The following is a 27,535-nucleotide window of genomic DNA, read 5'->3' as shown; positions in this document are numbered from 1 at the left end:
GCTGATCTCATAAGCAGCAGTTCGACTAAGGAGCTGAACACTCAATGGTTTGAAGTGACACAATAAAGCAGAGGACATAAGCAGGCGGAAACAAGAGAAATGAATTCAGCATGTTAATGTGCAGCTGCCTGGTGGCTACTGAGCAGGTGTCAGCCCCCCCCCCTCCTTCCCCAACACCTCCTCATCTGTTCATTCATGCTTTCGCTTTTTACTCACTATTGTTGTTGACCATAATGTGAGTTATATTATGTGGCAAGTTTATGTGGGACTATTCATGTACAAGACAATTCAACACGTTTTACATAAAACATTAAAAGCAGGTGTAAAAAAGGCGGTGTAAAGTAGAACAAGACAACAAAAAATCCCAAATTAATCCTAAATTATTTAGACAACTTGGGCTGTAAGTACGTCATATTTTATTCTAGAATTCATTTCCTGATAATTTCTTGATCTTTATTTTTAGGCACAACTAACTCTCACCATTTTTCTTGAACTAATTTTTCCCACAAATGCATTTTCTTTATTCAACCATCCTCGTACAAATACAGGCTTCCCTTAAAGGCATGACTAGCTTGGGACCCCTCAGCAGGTAAAGAAAAATATACCCAAAGAATTAGCTAAAATACACGCTCAGAATTACCTCATGTTTCCACAAAATGGACCATAAATAAGCTTAACGACAGAGTCGATAGCAGAAAAGCTGTTTTCTGGGACATTAATTCAAGACGTGTTTATATGACTTGGCAGGAAAACAAAAGGTTTAAAAACAGCAAGCATGATGGGAAAAAACACCAAACTCACAGCAATCAATTTAGCAACTCGAGAAAATCTATTCTTAGCATTCATGCTAATAGTTAGCGCAGTGATGTCATGATGACTGACAATCAGTTTATCTCCTCTTACATAAACCAGAAAATACTGTAAAATGCACATAGAAAATGGTAAGTTTTATCCATGTTTTTAGAATTAAAAATGGTCTAAAATGAAGATATGGATAAGATATACAAGCCTGCCATCTGTGAAAACTTTTATGAACAGCACTAAACATTAAACCTTAAGTTTTAATGTGTATATGATGAATATTTTTACATCAGTGGATGCAGAATGTCCTAAATTTACACCGGATTAAAAGAAAATGACAGAAATTACCATTCAGCTTCTTTAGTTATGTATTTATACAGTATTACTAACTGTACAAATAAGTCCTCATGTCATAAACATGTGGATTTGCAGTTCTGTAAATCAGACAAAAAAAGCTAAATTAGCAGCTAAATTTGCATTTAATCTGGAAGCATTAAAGTAAAGCAGACAAAATATCTTCTTACTTACAAACGATTTTCTACATTTTTTATAATTGGGTAGCATAACTACATTTAGTCTGCCAGGTGCTGAAGTGGTACCGGACCTGGGATGCTGAATCCTCGCTGCTGTCAATCAGGTGACTGACAGCTAACTAAAGGAGAACGAAAGACGTCTTCCAGACATGCATGAGTAGCTCATTAAACTAGTTTGAAGTCAGTTTTAAAGTAGTTCCTGAATGAATCATCCTTTAAAAAGACTGCACATCACCAGAAGACATTTTGTGGCCAAGTACAACTCCTAATCTTATTAATGTTACAGATGGGATATGAGATGGTGCGGAGAAACAATCTCATATTCAGTTTTCAGTGAATGTATTTAGGACCTACACATCAACTTATTTCATCAAGATTTTCAAATTGAAGCTGCAAAGAAACTATAAAAAATGCCCAAAGTATCCAAGTTACATAGAGCTGTATGATCCGGTTCCATTTAAACAGGAGGCTAACAAGGCTGCTAAGGGACTAGGAAGATATGAATGAGGAGAAAGGGAGATGTTTTATTTTGAATTTTTTTTGTGAAGAGGAAGGAGCCAGTTTATGGTTTTTATAAATATTCCCTCAATCACCACCTGTAAGCCAGAACTGGTCTTTTAAACTGAGTCTTTTAAAAGAAATGCCTCATACAGAAACAAACCCCCACATTGAAAAATCTCACCATAACATCTTCTGTTTGGTGTGCAGCTGGATGAGACCCACAAAAAACGTTGACAAAATTGCTAATTTAAGTCTGAAAACCTGTGAACACATGGTTCATATAGAAGTGGGGGGGAGGGATGATGGGGGGCCCCTAGTTTAGCCTCAGGCTTCTGTCGACTCACACCTCTACCTTTACATCCTCCTAACTGGGTTGTTTTCTCCCACCTTATCCTCCCAGTTTCCTTCTACTCTCCCTCTATCTCCTCTCCATTTTTACACTTTAACTGTCACCATCTCTCAGCTCTCCCTCCCTCCCCTCATCTCCTCCTTTTCTTGGCATCCCTGTTGCCTCCCCCCCACGCCGGTGGAGTCCACACACCGTCCGGACCACAGCCTCCTTCATGTCAGCCACTTTCCCAGCCAGCAGACAGATGCAGCAGCGACAGCAGCAGGAGGAGCGGAGACGGTAATCCCCCCCCCCCCCCCACCTCCTCACCCTTCGCCCACCCCCACCCCTTTACAAAACCCACAAACCGGAGGCAGGAGGGAAAGAAAACCTCGCGGGACACCTGGGCTCTTTCTGATCGCGCTTTTGGACTTTTCCAGGACACATCTTTCGCGATCTGGATCCGTTTCTGAGTCGTGGATGATGATGATCGCGCGCGGAGGGATGATCTAAACTGGGATGTAGACGCGGAAACCAGCGGCGCCACCAGTAGCAGCACCAGCAGCAGCGGCGGCGGCGGCGGAAGGAGACGCGTGGTGGAGGAGGAGGTTTCATGATGATGATGATGATGATGATCTAGCAGGTGCTTCAGGTTGGTGCCGCATTGCCAGACCGCCGCGAGCGACGCCGGGGAGACGGTGATGCTGTCGTCACTGTGTCACAGGAACGGAGAGAGGAAGAGAGGAGAGGCTCTGACATGGAGGGAAGCGGCTGTCTCTCGGCTGTGAGCTCAGGCCACCCGGATCAGCAGGTTGGATGTGCAGCCTAGAGCCTGGGAGACTCCATTCCTGATACACACGGTGGAAAAATCTGACAAAGTTGGATTCTTTCAAGTGGAATTGCAGCGTTTCTGTGCGTAAAAGTGACTGGCCCAAATGTTGAGAATGCATCACATGAGCATCACAGCAGCAGCGTCTGTGCCAGTTCTGGGTGGATTACGTCTACAGAGCAGCAGGCCTCCATCTGAAGTCAGCTGCTGATCTGGAAAGCAGAAATAAATAAAAACCCTGCACTTCTCTGCCCTGTTGCTGCCAAAACCAACCATTGATTTGGTTTATTTACTGGAAGCTGGTGTGGTGGGATCCCTTGTGGAGGGACAGCTGTTGCAGAAGATGACTCACTTACAGGCTGGTCTTTCTCCAGAGACACTGGAGAAGGCCAAGGTGGAGCTGAAAGAGAACCCCGAGACTTTACATCAGGACATCCAGGAGGTCCGGGACATGATCATCACCCGGCCAGACATCGGTTTCCTCAGGACAGACGACGCCTTTATCCTCAGATTCCTCCGGGCAAGAAAATTTAACCACTTTGAGGCGTTCCGGCTGCTGGCTCAGTATTTTGAGTACAGACAGCAAAACCTGGACATGTTCAAGAACTTGAAAGCCACTGACCCCGGCATTAAGCAGGCTCTGAAGGACGGCTTTCCCGGCGTGCTTTCCAATCTAGACAAATATGGCAGGAAAATACTGGTCCTGTTTGCAGCTAACTGGGACCAGAGCAGGTAAGAAGATGTTTTTTTAGCAGAGAACTTTGTAATACATAGAAATATACCCGTCTGGTTTGGGGAGCTGTCCGTTCAGCACCACACATGAACCAGAAACTTTCTGAACACCAAATATACAGAAAACTACAGCGTTGCCGCCAGTAAGTAAACTCTTTTCACTGAAAAGTTCTCTAAGTGGAGCATCTTGGGTGGCTCGGCTTCCAGGTCATCTAAATGCTGCCGTTTATGAAAGCATTTCTTTTTATTTTTTCCCCCATTGGTCCTTAGATTTATCTTTGGGACTGAGGAAAGGTTAAAACAGGAAGGAGACGTCTCAAGCTGCTGCCAGAGAAAGTTAAAGGAAACACACAACTTGTTCCAGTTCTTCACAAAGCAACAGGAATAGTTGGTCTCACTAGTTTTCCTGTTATCAAAATGATCATTTTGTAGCTTTAATCCCTCAATGCAGCGGGAATATCACTGGAAACAAACATATTTTAAACTTGTCCGTCTCTGGAACATAAACCAGACTGTTAAAGCATCATTACCCGTCACCTGAACGGTTTAATGTGATCTCTCCAGACGTTAAACTTTCGTGCCAAAAGAGGTGGGCATCATCATCATCATCTTCACATAAATCACTCCTGATGATGTGACCCAGATATTACAGTTTTTACATCCCATTAACACATAATCTGCTAATGAAATAAAATAAGAATATTGCTTCTTGACCTTTTAGTTTGATGAGAACATAAATATTCAGCTTAAATAAAAGCCTATTTAACTTAGACAATCATGCAGGTAAGGTCACTGAATGACTGATGGATCCTTCATCATACAGGCTATCAGTCTTAGATTCATTCAGCTTCGTAGGAAGATGCTCCATGAACAAACTGATAAGAGCAGGTGATGATATACCACCGATATGGATCCCATTAATCACCAGAAAACATACTGGTGTCCTTGTCTGATGTTTGGCTTGTGTAGGTTGGTGTTAACGCCTATAGTGCAAAATTCCTACATGTACATAGGCCCACTTTCTTTCATGTTATAAGCAATATTAATTCATACAATATGACATTAAAAGCTCGTTTTAATAGAGATGCTCGTTATACTGAAAACTGATCATTAGCACAGTATCATTGTGATATAAATGGTGTAAAAACTTGGGAAATAGGTGAAGTACTGGTGTGTTAATGGCTGATAAATAGTGGCAATTCTACTTTTTTCCTTCTTCTGTAACCAGTCGTCATGCAAAGGTGCAGAGATTAAATTAATACCCCTGACATTCGTGCCATATATTCTAATATTTGTTCATCTTTTTCCATTTATTCCATAATTATAACATTTTACTACAAAATGAAATCCAACATGCTTCTCTTATATCATGCAGCGTTAGACCCAAACCATACGTCTATAGCCGGAGTGTGTGGCGAGGTGATCCAGCACTTTAGTCCAGATTTAAACATGTCAGCATCTTGAGAAGGAAGGATGTTTCAGTGAGAAAATGTTTCTCTCAGGCCTGAAGCATCACCACCTGCAGCCATTGTTGATCCCTTAAACAAGCCCTCAACCCAGTCTGCTCCACAGCTGCCCTGCCATGGTTGATCCTGGTTTATTCTCCTTCTTAGGAAGCGTTAGAGGTGTTCCCACAGCAGCTTTCTGCTGCTGGAATGGCTGTCAGCCTTTAGTCTTGTCACGCCATGATCCTTACAAGTGAAACACTGGTTACTCGGACAGTGAAATCAAACGTTTGGTGCCATCTTGTATCCTTTAAATCTCTTTCATCCCCCAACCACCATGTCGGAAACATCTGATTTCCTCGACAAGCTGTGGGTCAATAAAGGCAGAAATGAAACTGTGCAAAGTGACTGGTAATGATCGCAGTCAGATAAAACTATATAAAGGTTAATGGCTTCAACTTTCTGATCTAAAACAACTCCTGCAGGAATGCATTTCAGGAATAATCATTATCTTGATACCTTTTTAACTGGAAGTTTATGTTTTCTTAACATAAAATATCTTGACATTTGTCATTAACACTGTTTTCTTCTCGTTTGATGGTAAATTCATTGTTCTGTGTCACCATCGCCGTCCTTTCACACCGTCCTGCCATCACAGCGCAGGCTGGGCAGTGGACAGGATTTGTATCTAGGCTGAGGTTAAAGGTATAAGTAGGGCTAAAACATGCTTTGGTTTGGCTTAATAAGGGATCAGGACAGTTTAGGTTTAGGTAACCAGAGTTTCTAGTCATGCTCTGTTATCTGTGTCACTGGATCTGTTTTAGATTTACTGAATGATTACTTTGCAGATAAAAACAGAAAGAAAACAAAAACACGGCTTTTGAGCTCCACAGATATTGATGAGGCAGATTACTAATCATTGTTTTCTCTTCAGTAACTTTTTTAAAATGAATCTTTTCAGCTTTTCTTTGGTTTAGTTAAATCCATCTGTTTTAGACTCAACCTTTGCCAGCAGTTTCACAGACACACGTCTGTTTAGCATCCAGATAAACTGATTAAGAATGACGTGTTTATCATCCTGAGAGGGAGGAAATGCTCTCTCAAATTAAGTTTCTTTGTTAAGAAAAAAAAAAGCAGAAGATGAAGAGGAAGTCCACATAATGAGAGCCCCAGACAGCAGAACAAGTCCTGACTGGTGAACAGGACAGTGGGGCAACCGAGGCATCAGGTGGAGGAAAACCCTCAAGGACACCCTGAAGCAACAAATCATGGGACTCGCATCCGCGGACACATGGTCACCACTAAAAGCAATTAAAGCTGGGCTCTAAAACCTAATTGATTTAGGAGAAAATTAAAGTGAGTGGGAGGTTATCGGTAAATTCCAGTGACGGTGTCTTGTCAGCAGGCTGGCAGATCCAGTTTTCAGCGCTTTCATAAGATTAAAGACGTGATGGCTCTTAATGACACTTGGCTAATGCTGCAACTAATGATTATTCCCTTAATTGACAAACCTTGAGATACATTTCATGTTTAACTGAATGCCCAGATCAAAACATTATTAAAAAAAAAAAAAAAAAAAAAAAAAAGAGGTTAATTTAGTTGATGACATTAGCAGAAGTCTTCAAAAAGCCGGATTTTTCCAATTAAGCCACAAAAAACTCCAAAGATCGACACTTTGTAATTAGAAATGCCAGTAAACCTCCTTTTTGAGGTGCTGTAGCCAGAAAATATTTGACATTTTTCTTTGAAAAGTGACCAAAACATTTAATTATGTATGAAACTCACAGACATTAACATGCCGTCTTCGCTCAAACCATCTTTGTCATCTCATCCTTTCAGCTCATTACTGTCCTGCTGCTCTGTGATATTTATTCATGTGGTAAAACTTTGACATGTCCTCGTCCCTCACGTTCAAATGAATTAAAATCATGTCTCATATCTCTCAGATACACGTTTGTGGACATACTAAGGGCGATTTTACTCTCGTTGGAATCAATGATCGAAGACCCCGAGCTGCAGGTCAACGGCTTCATCCTCATCATCGACTGGAGCAACTTCACCTTCAAGCAGGCGTCCAAACTGACCCCCAGCATGCTGCGGCTGGCTATCGAGGGGCTGCAGGTAGGAAAGCTTTGCTGATGGGGTGTGTGTGTGTGTGTGTGTGTTAGCAGCTGGTTCTACATAAACACAACATAAAGAACTGCTTTGCATCTGAAGATGTTGACTTTTTTTTTGCTTATTTATGTGGAAAAAACCACATCTTCTCACCTTGTTTATTTTTCAAAGATGAAACACACAAGTCTTTGCTGAGAATCTGTTTCTGTTTTTTATTTTATATTATCTTCATCCACCTGTTATGATGTGGAAAGCATGCAAGTTTTTCTGACAAATCGCAAACATAACACAATGATTGCCGCTTTCCAGGCCTTGTATGTTGTAAACAGTTGCAGCCTCGTCCTTCAGCCAATCTTTTGTAGGTTTCCTGAAGTAAGTAATGAAGGGAAAAGAAAAATCAGTGGCGTTGCCCCACTTGAAGCGTTATTTGTCCTTCTGCAACAGTGGCACAGCAAACCTTCAACTCCCCTTCCATTATCCTCTCTGCAGTTAAAATATGCCACTTAAAAACCAGTCAAGCACTGTGTTAAAGCTGTGGGCCTGGTAGAAAGGCAATGGAGGGAATGGTGACATTTCCATTTTGGTTACACATTTTACTCATTATTTTTCTTCTCTTTTTTTTCTTTTCCTGGTTTGTAGCTTGTAAATATGCAAAAAAAATCCATTTGAATTTGTGTTTTGTGGATTGTTTCTTTGTTGTAACAAATCTGCTGGTAATAACATTCATACCACTGGAAAGTCTGTTTATTTCCCTTTTTAAATGGGAAGGAAAATGCATCTGTGGGGATGAGCTGCAGAGTTGAGTCTGTTGTTTGTACTCATAAAAAGACCTGCTGCAGACCTCTGCCAGTTAGTGTGTAACCAGGTTGCTGACCAGTGTGAGGAAGTAGCACCACGCTGTTGTGGTTGTGTGTGGTTCCTCCACATGCCACTGAGGCTCCTGTTAGGTTCCCAACATGTCCTTTTTCTTCAGACTTTAATCATCCACTCCAACATGAACACCAAGCAGGAGAAAATATCTGTTTGGTATTGGAAGAGAAGATTTGGCAACTTTTTCACCCACTCTGCTGCTCATCCCACAAATGCATTTTCCTTCCAGAAGTGGCATCATTTAAAGGGAAATAAGCACGATTTCCAACAGTATAAAAAGTGCTGCTATGAAGCACTTTTATGACACAAAATACTCTGAAACACCCGTTTCTTTAGCTTTCATGCTAAATATATTCCCTGTTGTTCCAAACTTCTGGTGAGAAGTGGGAATGAGGCTTAAACAAGAGAAGTTATGGAGAAACATGAACTGCTTTCTGCACTTGTTTGCATCTCCAGGATTTTTAATAACATTATTCATTAAGACACATTTATTATTGTTAGATATATTAGTTGAATAAAACAGAAGTGTTTCTTGAGGGAAGATTTTGGTGAGACAGTGTGGTTTGACTTGTGATCAGATGTGTTTGCGACAGTTCAGCAGCTGTTAGTCGTATCCTGTTAGAATTATACATAAACTTCCATCCAGCACTTTGATCCTGAAGAGAGAAGGAAAGCAAAACATGTTGCTGGAGCTGGAGATGGTTAATGATGAGTTCAAATGTTCTACTTTATGAAAAGTTAATCAAAAAGGAAACTATAATGAATTTACTTTGGAGAAATCTGTCAGATTACAATACTGGTTAAACTAACTGGTTACCCAGCCGGTTAACTGCTTTATTGAGGGTTAACTTAAACATTTTAGAGAATATATAGGTTTTATCATCCTGGTGCAACATTTAATTGTATATTTAGATGGAACTAAATGTAGATATTGTCCTCAAGGATAATGATTAGTAAATAACTTTATTTGTAAAAGAATATTTATCACTATTTTAGACATTAGAATAATTAAGGTTTCTTCCATGTTTTTACAAATCTGCTAAAGATGTGTGATTTGATTAGTTCTTTGTGTTGTTTTAGTCCAGTAATAATATTATAGAGGTGCATGAATCCATCAGTTGATGACCTGGATGAGCCACTTCTAAGTTTTGATGACTGACCTGTAAGATGCTGCTTCTGTAGGATAGTTCACATCATGGAAACGCGAACTCTTCTGTTAAAGACATGCAAATTGTTCAGTGTTCAGGCTTTACTTTATGAAAGTTTTTCAGAGATGGAAAACATGGTAGATAAGTTAGAATAAACATCAAAGAAACAACATCAAGTATAACTAGATAAGACACCAGAAAACTTCATCATCTCTGTCAAGTTTAAAAAGGCAAAGAGATGTAAACTCAGCCAGCGTGGGAACAAAGGCAGCCTCGAACCAGCAACCTCTGATATCTGTCAGTAGTGTCAACAGTAGCTATGATTTCATGGAGCCAAATATACAGACTGCAATCAGTTTGGGTGTCAAATGCCGGTCTGTGAGAGCCGCTGTCCTCCAGGTTTTCAATGTATTCCTGCTTCAACACACTTGAATCTAAAAGCCTATGAACTTCTGTACAGTGACTCATCCATCTGAGTCAGGTGTGTTTGAGCAGGGATACATCAAAACCCTCCAGGATTGTAGATCTCGAGGACCGGAGTTGGACACTCCTGCTCTATCGCTTTGAAAACTATCCATGTCTGCACCTCATTCTGAATGAAAAGTGTCAAACAAAGGATTTTCATTTGTTTTCACTTTGTAGAGAATTCCTTTTCCCAAAACGGTTGTTATCATGTAAACACTGAATCAGAAAGTTGTCAGGTTGAGTGGTGTCCAAGTGATGTTTCCTCACTTGGGAAGATGGCGGCGAACAAACAAATTGATTAGAGAGCGGCAGAAAGTTTGGTTGTAATTCAAACTCTACTCTTTTTCCACTTCGTTGTTTGCAGCACATGAGCTTCAAGCTGCTGCTTTAAAGTCCTGCAAAAGCACAACTGTGCCGATCAGGTTGTAGACCTCTCCTTCTCTGATCAATCCCGTGATGTAAACATCTTTCTGCGCATGTCGGACAGGACTGTTCTGCCTAAATGTCAGCATATGCAAACACCAGATCCGAATAGATTCGTTCCCATGGAAACAGCTGCCCTGAGATCTTCCATCAGAAAGACTTTAAACTGAATGGGGTGAAAGAGAGGTTTTTACTGATCTGTTGCACCTTTTGTCTTCTGAGAAAGTGAAACATATTCAATAAAACTGGATCCTGCAGCTTTTTAATGCTTACATTATATCTTCTCTGTCTGGTGGCCTGGAGGACTTTATCCTGAGATCTGTTTGGATTAGAGAGGATCCTGTAACCTGGTGGAGGTTTGGAAAGGCTCGATATGAAGCTCCTTTTGATCCGCCAAACCGGGGTTTATCTCTTTTTGTTTGTATTAAAGAAAACATTTTTATGAAATTTCCAGGAGTTGTTAGAAATGTGAAAAGGAAGAAGTGATTAAATTTTGGCTGCGGTCCGGATCACCGTTTGGATCCAAGAATGTTTTAAAGGATTCGTTAACATTGTGCTTGGCGGTGGTTTGCGCTCTGAGTGCTTTTCTAGTTTATTTGATTAAATATCTCATAAATATGTTTTTTATTTTGATATTTCTACTTATAACTTCTGGACCGGACTGGAGGGAAACAGGAAGTGAAGGAAAAAGATGAGAAGACAGAAAAAGATGAAGGAAAAACAATAAGGGGAGAACAGAATAAAAAAAAAAAGCCACAGCTACTGTTACACATTTTTAACAGGAAAGCTGAACATCTTCTATACCTTTTAAAGAAACATAAAGTATCTAAAGTTTTAGAGTAAAAGACAAACCGTGGATAACTACGTACATATTTAGCCTGAAATATTGTCATATACGTGTTCCAGGTCTTATCACCAGAATGATTCCACATGCTAAACAATTCTTACAATTCTGCACCGAAACATCAATTCTGTTTGGTTTTGTATACAAACGTAAGTTTTTCATGCTTTCTTAGACTGACCTGTAAGAGCTGACAAGCAGCATGACTTCCAAGCTGGATTTGATATGCAGAGATTTTAATGGGTTTTAATGAGTTTGTTTTTAGTTTTGAAACAATGCATTTAAGAAGCTCGCAGTATTTTGACCTGGTTGTTTATGAATCTTTAAATACTTCTCTATATTTGAAAAAAAATATCCTGCATATATGACAAATTTGGAAGTGATTTTTAGGACACATTCACATCAGCCCTTTTGATTAGAATCTGAGTCGATTTCCTTGGAAAGTCCACTTTGTTTGGGGAAACGTGAATGCAGCAAACAAATTACGATTCAGACCAAAGAAATGGACTCGGTCCGCCTACAAACACAGGTCTCAGTCTGTTTCAAGTGGCCCAAATACAGGAAGCTGACTAAAAAAAAAAAAGTCACTTCCTGCATTTGATGTTGCTTTGCATTGTGGGTAAATACCTAGTGATGGCGTTAAGACTCCTCTGCCTCGTGTGTTGTTCATTGTTGCCGTGTATTTCTGCAGTATACCTGCATAAGACACAATATAAAACACAAAACAGCGACAGTTTCATCTCCATGTTTAACTCGCAACAGAGTTTCCTTCTCCACGCGGGTCTTGTTCTTTCTTGCTAAACACAGGTGCAGCGCCACCTTTGGTGAGAATGGGGATATATTGTTGTGAAGGTTTGGCGCGTTTGACCAAAGTGCAGCATGAACAAGATCTCAGTCTGAATGGATACGCCCCCCTACAAATCCTGATGTGAATGCACTCTTAAACTTGTATGGGGGTTTTTTTCGCATCAGCAGCAGAAGATTTATTTAATTGAATAATAAACTTTTGTGTTGACAGAGACTGCAACAAGATTTACATTTAAAGACATAAATCTTTTTAACAAATTATTAATCTGTCTTCAGATGAAGCTGCAGCTTGACTTGACTAAGAAAACTGTTTTTCTTTGCAGGATGTGACGATATGTTTTCACCTCGTCCTTTTTCTGTAAACAGTTCTGAGCACATGGCTGACGTGATACGTCGCTGGGAAGAAAATGATTGTTTTTTTTCAGATTAAGAGCTCAGTGGAGGATTCAAGCGGAGCATAGCTGTGAGGAGTCCATAAGTACCACATTTCTGACAGTTTTCCAGACTCAGATTAGAGCCTGAAATATTGATGGAAGCTTTTAGCCGAGCCCCGAGTCATTCCCACTTGAATGGATGATCATTGTTGGGTGCTGAAGAAAAAGGAAATAGGTGTAAAAGGATCATCTGATGAGATCTGATGCTTCAAAAAGTGTTTCTCAAGCATGTTAAATCAAACAAGCAGGGATGTTTTTTTTCTTTAAAGATTAAAATATAGGAAATAGTTATGTCTGTTTATTTAGCTTCACATCTTCTGATGAACATGCATTAGCCACAAATCTATATGTCTAAATTTGATGACTGAACATTCAACCCTCACAAACACACATTCTCATTTACTGATTCAGAATCATAGAAGTTAACATGCTCAGTTATTTCTGGAAATAATTTCGTTCTTAAACCTTTTCCTTTGTTTAACTGTTCATGTCTTTGCTGAATCCAGTCGGCTGCACGGTTGAGAGGAAGTAGGTTACATTTGTAATATTGTCTCTGTAAGTTTCAGCCGTTATCAACATTGTCTGATTTGATTACTTTAAGAATGAATAAAACCTTATCCGATGGTTCAGCTTTTGTATTTTGTGTGAACAGAAAAGAGGTGGCCCTGAGTCATCCCCACAAACAACGCCACATCTGATTGTTGAGCCACAGTGAGTCACCTAAATCTGAGCAGATTTAATTAGAAATCCTCAAACTAGGGAGTGATTTAAAGTGGCACAGTCACACTCGAGCAGGGAAATTAGGAAGTTTATTCTGCTTGAGTGTTGTGTTGGCATGGCGATTAACAATAAACACATCGCTCAGTTAACTTTTGTGTGTATCTGCATGTTTGTATCTGCTGATACACACCTTTTCCATGCAAAATAGATCTTTTTTGGGCATTTGATGTCAAAACGAACTTGCAGAGAGCAGTTCGAACATGGATCCACCATGACGTTATGGCCACTTGCCTGAAGTTCAGGTCCTTCTGGGCATAGGTTGGATTTTGACATTGGTAGGGACATTAGTGTTCTACAGAAGACCCTGGAAGACAAATAGATGTTTATTTGCAGTATCATAATTAAGTTGATTAGAAATCTGAATAAACAGAAGTTTATGGAGGCAAATTATTCAATTCGGTGACTGAAAATGAGATTGTTTTGTGTTGCTTTTATGGCTAATGGCCAACAGAATCATTTTAACTAATGATTCTGGTAACGTGATGGGTTGATGGCATCTTCTGGCATATTTGTTTCACATGAACAAACAAAGCGGTGTGCACTACCGCGAAATCGTACACGTAACAGAAATGCACTTTAACCACACATTAATAAGAACTCTAAAGCTGGGGTCGGTAATGTTGGGGAGCTGGCAATATGTGAAAGTGGCGCCCTGTCTTGGCTCCTCCCCCTCTGGTTTTGCTCCTTGTGTGACCCAAGGCTTTTTTCTTACCTCCGCCAAGGAGGTTATGTTTTTACCTGTTTTATCTGTTTGTGTTCACGATCACTCAAAAAGTTATGAACAGATATTAATTAAATTTTCAGAAATGTGAAAAGGAAGAACTGATTTAATTCTGGTGGTGATCCGGATCACCGTTTGGATCCAGGAATTTTTTAAATGCCGTGTTGGAGGTTTGCGCTCTGAGTGCTTTTCTAGTTCGCAGCTTTTTTTACCAACAATTTTTTTCCTCAGCTGTTTAGCAGGAGGAGGCAAATAAACCGAGCCGGGTCGGGAAATCCTTCCTGCATTTTCTCAGCCATGAAGAATCTTACAAAATACAAGAAATGAACAACTTCAATTTGGCCCGAATGTTTGGATTGGTCAGAGTTTTTACAGATTTACAGTAAACTGAGGGGTCTAACTTTATTTCTTATTGTTCATGATTACATGACAAATATCGGGACGAGGAACCACTTCACTCAGAGTAAAACAAAAATGGTCTCTGAGCAAGATTACCTACCCCAGCTTTAAATTCACCAACTTAATCAACCCTTTGAGGAAAATATGATAAATATAAAAGATATGATTATAACAGTAATACAGCATTGTTACAAAGCACATCTGTGCTAAATTAGGTCTTTGCAATATGATGGGAAGGTCAGGTTAATACTTTAGTTGGCCAAATCGTGACTATGATTAAATTTCCATTTAATTATGTAGGCCAAGTCACAACTCTAAGTATTAAAATAATATCTTTCTCTCCGATACTTTTCTACTTTTACATTTTGTATTGACGATAACCACAATTACTACTCTCTGATGCTAGCTAGCACTAGCCAGGAGTGTTAGCGTTGCTGTGTAAACAGTGAATGACAGCAGGCGCAAAGAGCACAGTCTATCATAACAGTTTATGGTTGAAGTCATACTCGCTACGTTCCAGATGGCAGATCTCTCAGCTGTTTGTGCAACAGAAAATGATTAGCACAAATCAGAAGTTGCTGGATCTGGATGGGGACGTTTCCCTTCCATCTCATCATTTCTACCATCATGAGGACTCTGAAACACCTCTAGGTTGACTAGATCATTTCAAAGTTATTGAGATTGGGATGTTCCCCACAGAAGCTATCAGAAAAATATCCGAAGAGTTCAGAGGTCAGGTGAACACTGTTTTGCAGGGCTCATTGCTGTAAGTAAGAATGTTAGTAGAAGATGAGCACGGTCACTTGTTCTACCTTTCAGTAGGTTCATATAGTGGCTAATGTGAGATTATAGTTCATCGGAAACATATTAATAAAAAACCCAAAGCCATGCGATCAGTTAAGGCTGAAGCTATCTGTATTCATCAAAGCTACTTTTTAAAATTCAAATCATAGCCATTGTTTTAGACTTTTAAGTTTATGCAAAACTTCCTTATAATAATGAGTGAGACTGCATGTGGTCACAGCATACCTCAGAAATTGCTTTGTAATATTATTATTTTTCTTTAAAAAGAGGGGAAATAAGTTTAAAAACATCCTGGAACAAGACAATATGACGTTTTCCTGAGTTGCTGCTTAGACTGCCTCAGTTGTGATTTTATGTATGTCATGGCAACCCTAACAATGTTGGTTTTTAGCAAATACAAATAGCATGTAGGCCGCATGCCTTGGGATCGTTTGCAGCTCTGTGTTGCGTAACAGCGAAAGTGAGCTCGAGTCTTGATTCCTGTCAGCAGCTCCTCAAGCCTTCAGTGTTTCTTACCATCCAAATAAAAAAGATTTTTCCTTTTTTCTACACATTATTTCTTTGGGACATTTGTATACATAGACTGGAAACATGGGGAGATGGAGATGGAAGAAATTCTTGCTTTATGGTTTTTCAGTCAGGAATTTGCTTCTTTTAAAGATTTTCTCAGAGCTTGCACAGTCAAAACTCTTTTCCTAAGTTTTTTTAGATGTCAAATCATTAAAATCCGTCATTTAACTAGCAGTTTGCTCACTTATGAACTATTTAGTGAAACTAGCCAAAGCGTTCCCATGGCTTTCTCTCTCAGTGCACATTGGAAGTGCTTTAAACAGGATCTTCGAGACCTGAGCTTGGGACCAGTTTGGTGAGATTTCCAGCAGAGAAACCTGGTTAGGCTTCTGTAATGATCATGATGTTGATCCCAGCACTCTTTACTGATGTGGAACGTTCCTCTTTGTTATGCTTACCCAGCATGTGTGAACCCTCTGTCTTCATATTCACTTTTTAAGCAGTTTTTTCTTACAACCAGATAGAATACATGATAAAAGAATGCATAGTATTGTATAGTATAAAAGAAGTATTAAAGTATAAGTCAGTATAAAGAAGCAACACACAAATATTTTGCTGGACCACCTTTAGCTTTCATCAGCCACACATTAACTGAGGCATTATTTTCCTTATTTTTGCCAAAAATCTGCTTCACAACATTTATTTCCATCCATAGTCACATGAACTTTTTGGAGTGTGGTTAAGGTCTAGACCCAAGATCCTTAATCCTGGTCCTTAAGGGCCGGTGTTCTGCAGGCTTTGCAAGTGTCCCTGCTGCAACACACCTGATTCAAATCACTGTGTGTTTTGCAGACATGTACAGAGTTTCTCTGAGTCAAGCATGTTCCAGCAGGGACACTTGGAAAACCTGCAGGATGCCGGCCCTCGAGGGCCAGGATTGAGGATCCCTGGTCTACACTGAGTGATGGACAATTCATCTGTAAAAATGATGTTTTGTGCTCCCTCAGCTACTCTTCCACGAGTTGAGGCTGATGAATCCTGGCATTGTCTTCTTGCAATATGGCCATGTCATCAGGGAAGGAAAAATACATCCCTCACACACTCATACCTCCTGGGATGCAATGTGGGGTTCAGTGCCTTGCCCAAATACATTCTGGCATATAGCAACAACTTCATCCACCTACCTCCCGGTTAGTAGACAACTGCTGGTCCTCCTGAGCACCTATATACAGATTGTCACTGCTTCATCCAGAGTTGCATGGTCACCTTGACCTGTGTCAGAAGATATAGTTTAGAGAAGAAGTTTTACTAAGAGGGCTAAACCCAACTTAAAAAAAGATCAACTTCTTTATAAGATACCTAACATTAACTTCCAAGTTATTTAGTCTGGTTAGTTGTTTATTAATCAGAAACCATGAATAACCATGTTGTTGAATTATGCCATATAAATAAACTTGCCTTGCCTAGTCATCAATAAGTGCCATCCTCTAGCAGGGACACCCTGACACATTGTGGTCTCCTAATTACCCACCAATGATTATGACTATTACTTGATCGTTACCTGTTCAAGACCAGGGACACAGATGCCAAATCATATTTTCTTCTCTTTTTATAGTACTTGGAAGTCTCTCTTGTTGATTTGTCATCGTTTTCCATTAGTACTTTATTTTGTCCTAATTTATCTAATGTGTTCAGTCCCAAAACTCCAAGTTTTATTTAGCCTTGCTGCATTTCCCCTATGACAACTCTGGGCCCACTCTGGGGGGCCCGTCCCCTAGTTTAGAAGCCACTGCCCTAAAGGAAAATCTAAATTAGCACAAGTAAAAGTGGAAAGGTAAAGGTTTCCCATCCTGTTAGGGAAACATTCAGAATATTCAGACCAGATATTAGAACGCAGCTGCTGATATGCATTTAGAAAAATGTTTCAGGACATCTGCTGAGTGGCTCCAGTGGTCGTCAGATGTGGTTTTCAGCTTTTTTGTTTCAATGGCAAACAAACAAAAGGTCTTTGCTACACATTCATCCTGGAAGCAAAGTGGAAAAAGTGTCATGTGCAATAAGGATACCCAGCCAGTTATAATCCTCCAGGATTACAATGTTACAGACGGATTAAAGTTTCAAGTATGCAGAACCTTCCTTTTCTTCCCAAAAACAAGTTTGAAAATATTTCTAAGGATTCAAAGAAATATATATATATATATATAAAAAACTTCTGTCAATATATTATTGAGGATTAGTTTAGTATATCTTCTAAATGCATCTATGATTCATTTTCTAAAATGCGCTTTAGATAATGAATAAAACCAGAGAAATTCCCATTAAAAGAAGTTTTTCCTCCAGTTGTGCTTGAAGTTTTATGTTTTGTGTGTATTTATTCTTCCTACTAGCTGCCATCTGAAGCAGTGGACTGCAGCACCGTCTGCTTTTTTGTGGAGTTCCAGGCCTGTAAATCACCTTGTTAAGGTCATCTGTCACAGCATGACACCACCTGACCCTCAGATCAACTACCTGCCACTCACAGTAATGAATGAAGCGTCCTGAGTCTCTGACAGTTAACCAGCAGCTAACCGGCTGCCGACAGCATTTACGCGCCAGACCACATCACATGCATTTAAATCTGCTGCGAGTCCTGATGATGACCCAGAGTGAAATAGTTTCATCTGTCTGTTTAAGCAGGATTTGGCTCATATTTGTTGACAGATCAGCCTTGACTCAGGGGAGAGTTGCATAGATGTTGATGGAGATCTGGATCAGCGAATTTTATCAGTTTGGCAGTTTCTGTTGTGGCCAAATCTCTTAATGTTGCATTCAAATGGTACTGGGAAAAAGCCCTGACTGTGGACTTTGTGTTGCTTTAAGGAAGAAATAAATAAAAAGTAAACTTTTTTTCCCTTAATTATAAATATTAAAAGTTATATATTTATAAGGTCCTAAGGTAAACTTACTCAGTGGGCAGTGTCCTGCTGTTTTTACACATTTCTCTGCTCCAACACACCTCACTGAAGGTAAATGAATACAGTTTGTTGTGAAGTTCTTCACAGTGACCCACTGATGTGAGTCAGGCGTGTTGAAGAAGGGTAAACCGATGGACAATGGCCTTAGAGACTGGAATTTAAGATCCTTGTTAAAGATCATCTATCTAAGAAACATTGATTAATAACAAGCTCCAAGGCACCATTCTTGGAAAAAATACTCAAATAGCATTTATTTTAATGGCAGTCAGTGACTTTAAAAAAGCACCAATGTGTTTCACCCCACTGGCCTTCATCAGGTAGTCTAACAGATCTGATGAGTCTCAGGTGTCTTTATGGTGCTTTCCACCTGTAGGGTGTCTCTGTAATAGAACTTTCTATCAGTAACAATCCTTGTGAAGAAAGCAGCAAAGACTACAAATATGGATACAAATCGGGTCCTCCAGGCCCAGTGTCCTGCAGGTATTGAATGTTTCCCTGCTGCAACACACCTGATTTAAATAAAGCTGATCTCCACAGCTTGTTGTCAACTACTTCTGCACGTCTCACCTGAACCAGATGCGCTGGACACATTACATACCTGCAGGCCACTGGCCCTCAAGAACTGTATTTAAAGATCCCTGATCCAACATGTCATATGCTCTCATTTAGACCACAAAGTAACCACAGCAATAGTCCAAACATTTACGTCACAATAAGTAGCATAACCCGACCATTTCTGACATAAATCATATTGATTGACTGCTAATTAATATACAAGAAAACAGTCAAATCTAGTTGTTTTATGAGACCAGGATATTTTTAAAACCCAGAACGACTCTTTGGTTTGTTTTGTCTGTCATTTAGTCATGATGATCAATTTGTCATTTCTTTTCTTTTTGTCAAACATCCATGAAAAATGAAACAAAGTGAAACTGAATATGCATTTCATCTAGATAATTTGGGTTTCATGCCACTGGAAAAAATTAGCTTTAATACCAATATGTTGGTTCTTCTGGTTCCATTTCCAAGCACCTGACCTGGAAAGACTTTTATTTTCTAAAAATGAAATAAAAAGCACACTTGATTAGACATTTGCTTCAGTCTAAAGCTGTTTATCGACCTATTAGAAGAGAAGTCTTATTATTGATGAAGCATGGCTTATCAATAGCAAAACAATTCATTTTGCCTGTATGATGACAGAACATATTGATATGCTGCGGCTCTCCAGCAAATACAAGGAGAATATAATAGTGGCAATAATGCACAGCTAAATCATCTTCTCTGTCACTTGGACTCGTTTCTGTGACATTTAGTGCAAATATGCACAAACCCCCAGGGCAAGTCTAAAAGAGTTTGACAATCTCAATTTCTTTTTTCTGAAGTCAGCATCTGTCTACTCTGTTTAAACCTGTTCAGCATGAAACGAACACTAATGACGTGATTTAATTACAAATGACAAACTGCCCTTTTTCTGAACCTCTGGAACCACTTTGCCAAGCATGCGTGAAATAAAAAGGCTCAAAAAAAAAAAAAAAAACAAGTGTGAATGAGGCTGAAACGGCACATGCTGCTTCCCAGTCCTTTTAAAGAGGTTCTCATAGAAAGTAGTGAAGTAGTTGTCCTCTTCCTGATCCTCTGTGTCCTCTGGCCTCCCTACTCCATTTACTTTTGTTTTCTTCACCCTCCCCCACCTCTTCCCTTAACATCATCACCCTCCCATTCCTCCCCTCTCTCACAGTTCACCCACTCCATCTTTTTTCCAGCAGAGACAATAGCGGCAGAGCATTTCAACAGAGTGACAGCAGCCAGAGTGTTCACGTCACACTGGGATAATTATTCATTTTGTTTAAAAATGAATGCAGTCATTAACCAGAATCACCAACATTTGCAGCAATTATTCATGATCAGAAATCGGCGTTTCTATAGAAACACAATCAAGTCGGATAGCTAAACAAACGATACAAAACATATTTAAGACCTTTTTATTTTTTTTTTCTTTTGCGGTTTACTTTTCACCAAAAAGAAGAAGCATCATCTTCTTCATCAGCAGACAGTTTCAAGACACAGTGTGCCTCATCTTACCCTCCTCCCTCCCTCCCTTTTCTTCCTTCCTCTGCCCTCCTCGGCTCCCTCCTGCTTCATCCCACCCTCGCCACGTTGCCACGGCAACATGTCGTACTGCCTCGCTATCTGCTCTGCCCTCTCCTCCAGATGGGCTTCCTTTTGTTATGTGTCTGAGTGTTGATGTGCGCCGAGACAGAAACATACTTCTCCGTTTTGCTCAGTTGTTTTCTTCCTCTCGAGGAAGCTGCTGATGAAGTGTCAGCGGCTTGATGATGCACCAGATCATGTAAACCCATGACTCATTCAGCTGGATGCTGTGTTCATAGTAACATACGTATGTTATGGAGAAAAAAAAGGAGTATACATTAAAGACCTGGAGACATATTTTAAAAATTAATACATGATAAAATTAATTAGCATTTTATCCAGATTTTATCCACATTTGTGATTTTGTTCCTTCTTGATTTTATAATTTAGGTGCTATAGATTGGATTTAGGTCATATTCACCTTATGATCACTTCCAGCAGATCAAACTGTATTCAAGGAAAAGAAGGTATCCATGGAAATATCTAGAAGACAATCATTTAGTTATTTCATTCATGATCCTAACAGCTTAGTCTGAGGAAGGGTCGCGGGGAAGCTGGAGCCCATCCCAGCAGTCTTTGGGCGAAAGGCAGGGTAAACCCTGGACAGCTTGCCAGTCCATCGCAGGGCTAGAAGGCTGATTTTCTTTTTATTAAAAGGAAAATATATTTGTTGATCCTCCACACTGGATCCATCTGTCTTTCATAAAATACTGACTTTTTGTCTGCTGCCGTCATCAGATCAGTTTGAGATTTTAGTTATATTATTCTAGCTATAAGTAAAGGTAATAACATTTGGTATCAGCCAGACTGGGGTGTTACACATCATACCTGCAACACATCAGCAGGCCGGTTCTGAAAGCAGCAGGATGTAACTTGTCCTCCTGGAGCCGACATCGTCCAGCAGCATCCTGAGGCTGAAGAACTGGACTTTGCAACTGTGGGTTCCAGCTTAGATTCATACATTTTCACTTTGAGTTTTGCTTTTGCACATGCGAGGAACTGAATATCAACACTCTTGTACTGTGACTAATTCATCTCAGAAAGGCAGGAGGACTTTGGAAGAAGAGAGGAAAAGCAAGAAGTTAGGGGCCACTTTACAGAGAAAACCTGCCAAAGTGCTTCTCTGGTAGTCATGTAATGTCAGCGTGAGTTGCTCGTATTTAACATGAACATTTCAAATAATGTAGTAAACATGTGAAACTCTGTGAGCTAAAGGATCAGACTCAATAATCATCATTTCAAGCTTCCATCCCATGAGATGCAACCGCTTAACTGGACCGCCATTGGCAGCGATTTTAAGTAGATCAGCTCATACTGTCTGAATTATTTCTCTCTGTCACTCTGGCTTTCTTGTCCTCACTTCCTCCAGTGATGTCATCTTGTGCGTCTTTGCTGAATCAGCCATTGGTGCATGTTGGAAACAGCCAGCGTGTTGATATTGAGTTGTTTGCGTGTGACACGATGCCATAAAGCAAACACAGCTGTTATGTGACACCGCGATGCAGAAAAAACAGTGTGAGGTGATGTTTCTCAGCCTCTGGACGTTGCAAATTCCAATAATGAATGTTGGTGTGGCATCAAAATGAATCAGGAATTTGGAGGCTGTGCTGCTCGGGTCAGTTTTTCTCACACATTAGACTTTCTGTTGTGGTCGCCATGGCAACAGAAGAGTTGTTTTCCTTCAGGACTGACTTGGGTTTCCAAATAAACAAATTAAAAAGTGAAAAACATTAGAATTTCTTTTGCAGATTATTAATTTGTTCGTTCCTGCTTCTGTTAAGATGATTTGTGTTACAGTTTGCTGATGGTGTTTTGACTGCTGTGCGTGCTTTCCTGTCTCATTCTCCTTTAAAAAAGAGACAGTAATCTCAAAAGTCTTCCTTATGAAGGAGCAAAAGTGCCACAATGTATTAATTAAGTACATAATTAAATAATTATATAAATGTAAATAATTATATAAATAATTCTATAAATTACTTTATGAAAACATTTAAAAGTAAATTAATTAAATGTCATTAATTATTTAAAATTGGAATTAAAATTTAGACTTAATGAATTCAAATAATATAGTAAGTCATTAAAACACAATTCATAGCATGTAATTATCATATATATACACTATTCACAAAAAGTTAGGGATATTCAGCTTTTGGGTGAAATTTCACAACAAGCCTAAAATGCATTCAAACCTGTACAGGTGAACTTAATGTGATCTTCTCTAAGCTTTTAAATGCACATGTCCAACTGTTAAATGTTTCAATAAATTTTGCACAAGTTGCTGTTCTCTAACAAGGAGCTTAACGGCAAAAATCACGGCAGGTGTGTGATCCTTGAAATGACCAATAAATGTCCTGGTTCAATGAGAGCTGGTGTTTAAACAGTTGTCCTCATCATGCTGTTCACATTTTGACATCATGAGACCAAGACGACACCTAACAATGGAACAACAGTCCCTTGCCATTGCGATGCTTCAAACAGGACGTTCTCAGACAGAAGTGGCCACTGAGCTTGGAGTGTCACAGAGTGTCATCAGCAGGTTGCAACAGAGATATCGAGAGACTGGAAGAGTCACAGAAAGGCCTAGAAGTGGACGTCCTTTGGCCACATCCCGTGCTGATGACCGCTACATTGTGAACACTGCCCTGAGAAACTGGATGATGAATGCCACTCAACTCCAGGCACGTTTAAGAGAGGTGAGAGGCACCCAAGTGTCACGTCAGACCATTCGAAACCGTTTCCATCAGCGTGGTCTGCGTGCTAGACGACCTGCACGGGTACCTGACCACACCACCAGGCACAGGCATCATCGTCTTGCATGAGCCAGGGAGCATTTACGCTGGACGAGGAACCAGTGGGCCTCAGTGCTGTTCTCTGATGAAAGTCGATTCACACTGAGCAGAAATGATGGCCGGCAACGATGTTGGAGACGTCAGGGAGAGCGCTATGCATCAGCCACTGTTGTCACCAGGCCAGCTTTTGGTGGTGGCGGTGTTACAGTGTGGGCAGGGGTGTCCACTTGGTACAGAACTGCCCTAAACTTTGTCAATGGTACAGTGACAAGCCCATACTACCTGAATAACATCATTAATCCAGTGATTGTGCCCCTACATGAACAGCACAGGCCTAATTTCATCTTCATGGACGACAATGCTCCTGCTCATCGAGGCCGCATCATCAGGGAACGGCTGTTGGAGACTGGTGTACCTCAAATGGAATGGCCTGCACTCTCTCCAGACCTGAATCCCATTGAAAACCTGTGGGATCAGCTGAGCCGTCGTGTAGAGGCTCGAAACCCTGCACCCCAGAACCTCAATGACCTGAGGGCTGCCCTTCAAGAAGAGTGGGATGCCATGCCTCAGCAGGCAATAAGTTGCCTTGTGAACAGCATGAGACGTCGTTGTCAAGCTGTAATTGATGCTCAAGGGCACATGACGAGATATTGAGACGTTCAAATTTTTTGTTGTGGTGTAACTACCATTGTTGTTACCTTTTGTGTTGAATGAATTTTTTGAGAGGAGGAAATCAGTAGTGCATCCTTCTACTCAAATGTCTTACTTTTATGATATTATATCACTGTAGCATGAACATATTGCATTTTCCATAAATTTCACCTGAAAGCCAAATATCCCTAACTTTTTGTGAGTAGTGTGTATATAATATATATATATATATATATATATATATATATATATATATATATATATATATATATATATATATATGTGTGTATGTAGCGGAATAGCCTCTACAAATTATGAATTTATTAATTACCTCGGAGCACCACTCATCACCTTTAATTAACTTAAAATTCAGGCGGATGAGACACCTGAAATAAACTCAATTCAATAAACAGTCTCACTTCCAAGGAGTAAATCCTAAGAACGAATGAACCAGAAATCGTGCATTCAGAAATTATGACAATAACGGATTAATTGATTATACATATTTATTTACAATGATGGTAAACATACAGCAGTGAAAATGAGCAATGATGGAGAGATGTTATTGGTGAGATGGTATGATGAATTTGTCAACATGGAATTTCATTTATAACATTAATAAAGAACGCTGAGATTAATTAAATGAGATGGAGCAGGAAGAAACTGGTTGGAATTAAGCAAATAAATCGGGATGATTATCTTACTTAAATCTTTGACAAGAACGTGTTCAATAATTCTAAATTTGGATAAGAATTCGAATTTAATTATTTAATTAGAATTTGATGTACTGGTTTGGGACATCACAAATGTCAGAGCGCTATCAGATCCTACTTTGAACGCTGAATCCGGAGTGTGGGTCGAAGCGGGTGGTTGGTCCCCTATTCGGCGCGTTTCCGGGGGAATTGGATCCCTGGAGCGTCAGAAGATGTAGGTCTACGCAGCTACTCTGGCCTTCTGGATCCGTTCAGCGGAGTTCCAGAGCGGCGTGATGATGATCCAGATTGTCCCAAAAATAGATAGTTCCAGATTTTACGTGTAAAGACGTAATGGAAAAAGTTGGAGCTACGGTTCTAGTTAATTACTGATCTCGGGAAAAATACTGGTTACAAATAAACACTTGTTGTACTTTCTCCCGTTCGGAAGAACGGAGAGGTAAAAACTTATAATGAAATAACAAAAGAAAAGAAGACGAAAGGCTAAGGAATTAAACAGAGGACAAAAGAAAAGCAGAAACTTTAAGAGGAGACGAAAAAGTAAAGAAAACTCAGGAGGAGAAAAAGCTCGGAAGTTGGTCTGCCAGTCTAATTTAAACAGACCCGCCTTTCGAACTTCCAGCCAATCATGAGTTGCTTCTGTCAGAGGCTGACCAACCTTATCCAATCAGGTCAGCTCTAGTTCCTTCCCTCTGCATCTCATTAATGTGAACAGGATACTTTCAACTCCTTGATTTGTCTGCCGCAATACACATCAAATCACATTCTTTCAGAGTTATGCAGATTCCTCGTTTGCTGGCGAAGGAAAGCATTTTATAGTATTACTTTCACACATGAAAAGATTGGCTACATGTAATTTTTATTAAAGGTGGATTAATTAATTGTCATGACTCGTCCTCATTGGGTGATCCTAAAAAAGAAAACTCACATTTTATTCATTCATATTAGTAGCTTAAGAGAAGTCTGAAGCTTGGAAAACATACTCAACAATTATTTACTGCAGTGTTCATGATTAATGTGTGTGTGTGATCAGTTCAAAGAATTACATTACATATCAAGATAAAATAATTGAAAATAAGAGATTCAACCAAAACAATTAACCACAGTCTTTTAGACTAAGTTAGATCAGTTCCTTCAATTGGGGAAAGAAGTTTGGATTCCTTCTGTCTCCTTCTCCGTCAGGGGAGGGGTTGTTCTGGTGCCCTGGAGTCTCGTCTTTTGGCTTAGAAGTGTCATTTCTGACAAGAACCAGGGTTTGGTCAGATGCGACTCTCGGCATCTCCCCCGACCTGCAACCATAAATTGTTAGATGTGCTTTAATCCTTCGTGTTGACACAGCTGCATTCTGTAGGGAGTAAAGGTGTAAATCTCTGAGTGTCACCACGCCTCTTGGGTCAAATGGTCACTCTCTCTTCGTCCTGTGTGGACCAGTCTTACTGCAGAGAAAGAAATACAACTATTGTTTAATCCAGTCGAATGTTTTTAATCCTGGGAGGCCAAGATTGCTACATATATATATATATATATATATATATATATATATATATATATATATATATATATATATATATATAAATTATTTAATTAATACAATGTGGCACTTTTGCTTCTCCATACTTCCTGGTTAAGTGAAGGTTAAATAAATAAAATAAATCGTTCATTTATTATTTCAGGATACTTTTAGCAGTGCTATTTTAATGTGCAGAGTAAATGGTGTGGGAAGGTTTGTTCTAAGCTAAACTGCATCTTTCCCAAACCATAACCTATCCGGTGTCGAGCACGCTGAACGATTAAGGCATAATTTTTGCTTTATGGAACCAGTTGAACAAAAGTGCTTTTCATGGATTTAAGGATCAGAAAATAAAAACCCAGCAACTTATTCTGCTGACAAGCTTCCAATTTTAAATAGCTTTCTAATCAGGCAGCTTTTGGATCTGGCTTGATATGAGGATGTCGATTCCTCGCTCTCGTTCCAGATTCCGCCTGGCATCGCCTCAACTGATCAGTTTCCACAAGACCAATGTGTCCATTATAATTCAACATACACAGATGTGTTGCTATGCAAACAATGTCGTACAGTTAAATCCGGTCCACAAGATCTGCTCTCCTGCAGCTTTTAGATGCACCCTTCTCCAACACACCTGAAACAAACAGCTAATTTCCCATCGTAAAGCTCTGCAGAGGCCTGGGAAGGAGCCATTCATTTGATTCAGGTGTGTTGGAGAAGGAATGCATCTAAAAGTTGCAGGATTGTAGATCTGGAGGACCAGACTTGGGCACTCCAGGTATAAACAGTATGGGACATTCCTCCAGCTGTTATTGAGTGGCATGTCCTGCTTAAGAGACCGGTCACCATGTTAAACTGGCACAGTGCAGCGAATCTTCTTGGCAGTCGCATTAGTTCCTCCCAAAGCTTGTCTGTATCTGGTATCCAGTAGTGTTCCCATGGCTAGTATGGTTGAAACTTCCATTTGATGCCTGGGAATTAAATCTGTCGTGGTCTACTGGTTTGGGGTTAGTTGTGTGTGTGTGTTTGGCTTTTAATTCAGAGTGAATCTTCTGTTTTCTGATTACCAACCTGCTCTTCACCAGTAATTATCTCCTTCTGTATAAAAAAACCTGACGTTTTTCTGTCGCTCCTCACCCCGTCCTTGTTGTTCCTGATCTTTGCCGTCCTGATTGTCCATCATGCTTCCTTGCTGGAATCAGTCTGTTTTGGTTTATTGTATTTTGTAATTATTTTGTTAGCTGTTTAGCTATCCTGCCGATGCAACATCTTCTGTTTTCTTTA

At 39.9% G+C, this 27,535-nt stretch overlaps 1 protein-coding gene across 1 annotated transcript in view; it reads left to right on the top strand.

The window, feature by feature from the left end:
- Positions 1 to 3,335: 3,335 nt before the first annotated feature.
- clvs2 (clavesin 2) overlaps positions 3,336 to 27,535 on the top strand; it is a gene marked incomplete at both ends in the record, with an annotated part of 47,954 nt that continues 23,754 nt past the window's right edge. The window contains 2 exons of the mRNA XM_079255800.1: positions 3,336 to 3,724; positions 7,116 to 7,290. Coding sequence (XP_079111926.1) covers positions 3,336 to 3,724; positions 7,116 to 7,290 — 564 coding nt within the window. The remainder of the gene's footprint in view (positions 3,725 to 7,115; positions 7,291 to 27,535) is intronic.

The sequence above is a fragment of the Telmatherina bonti genome (assembly GCF_933228915.1).
Source record: "Telmatherina bonti genome assembly, chromosome: 16".
Classification (NCBI taxonomy): domain Eukaryota; kingdom Metazoa; phylum Chordata; class Actinopteri; order Atheriniformes; family Telmatherinidae; genus Telmatherina; species Telmatherina bonti.
The sequence above is the reverse complement of the archived record's forward strand: the minus strand, read 5'-3'. Positions and strand labels throughout refer to the sequence as shown.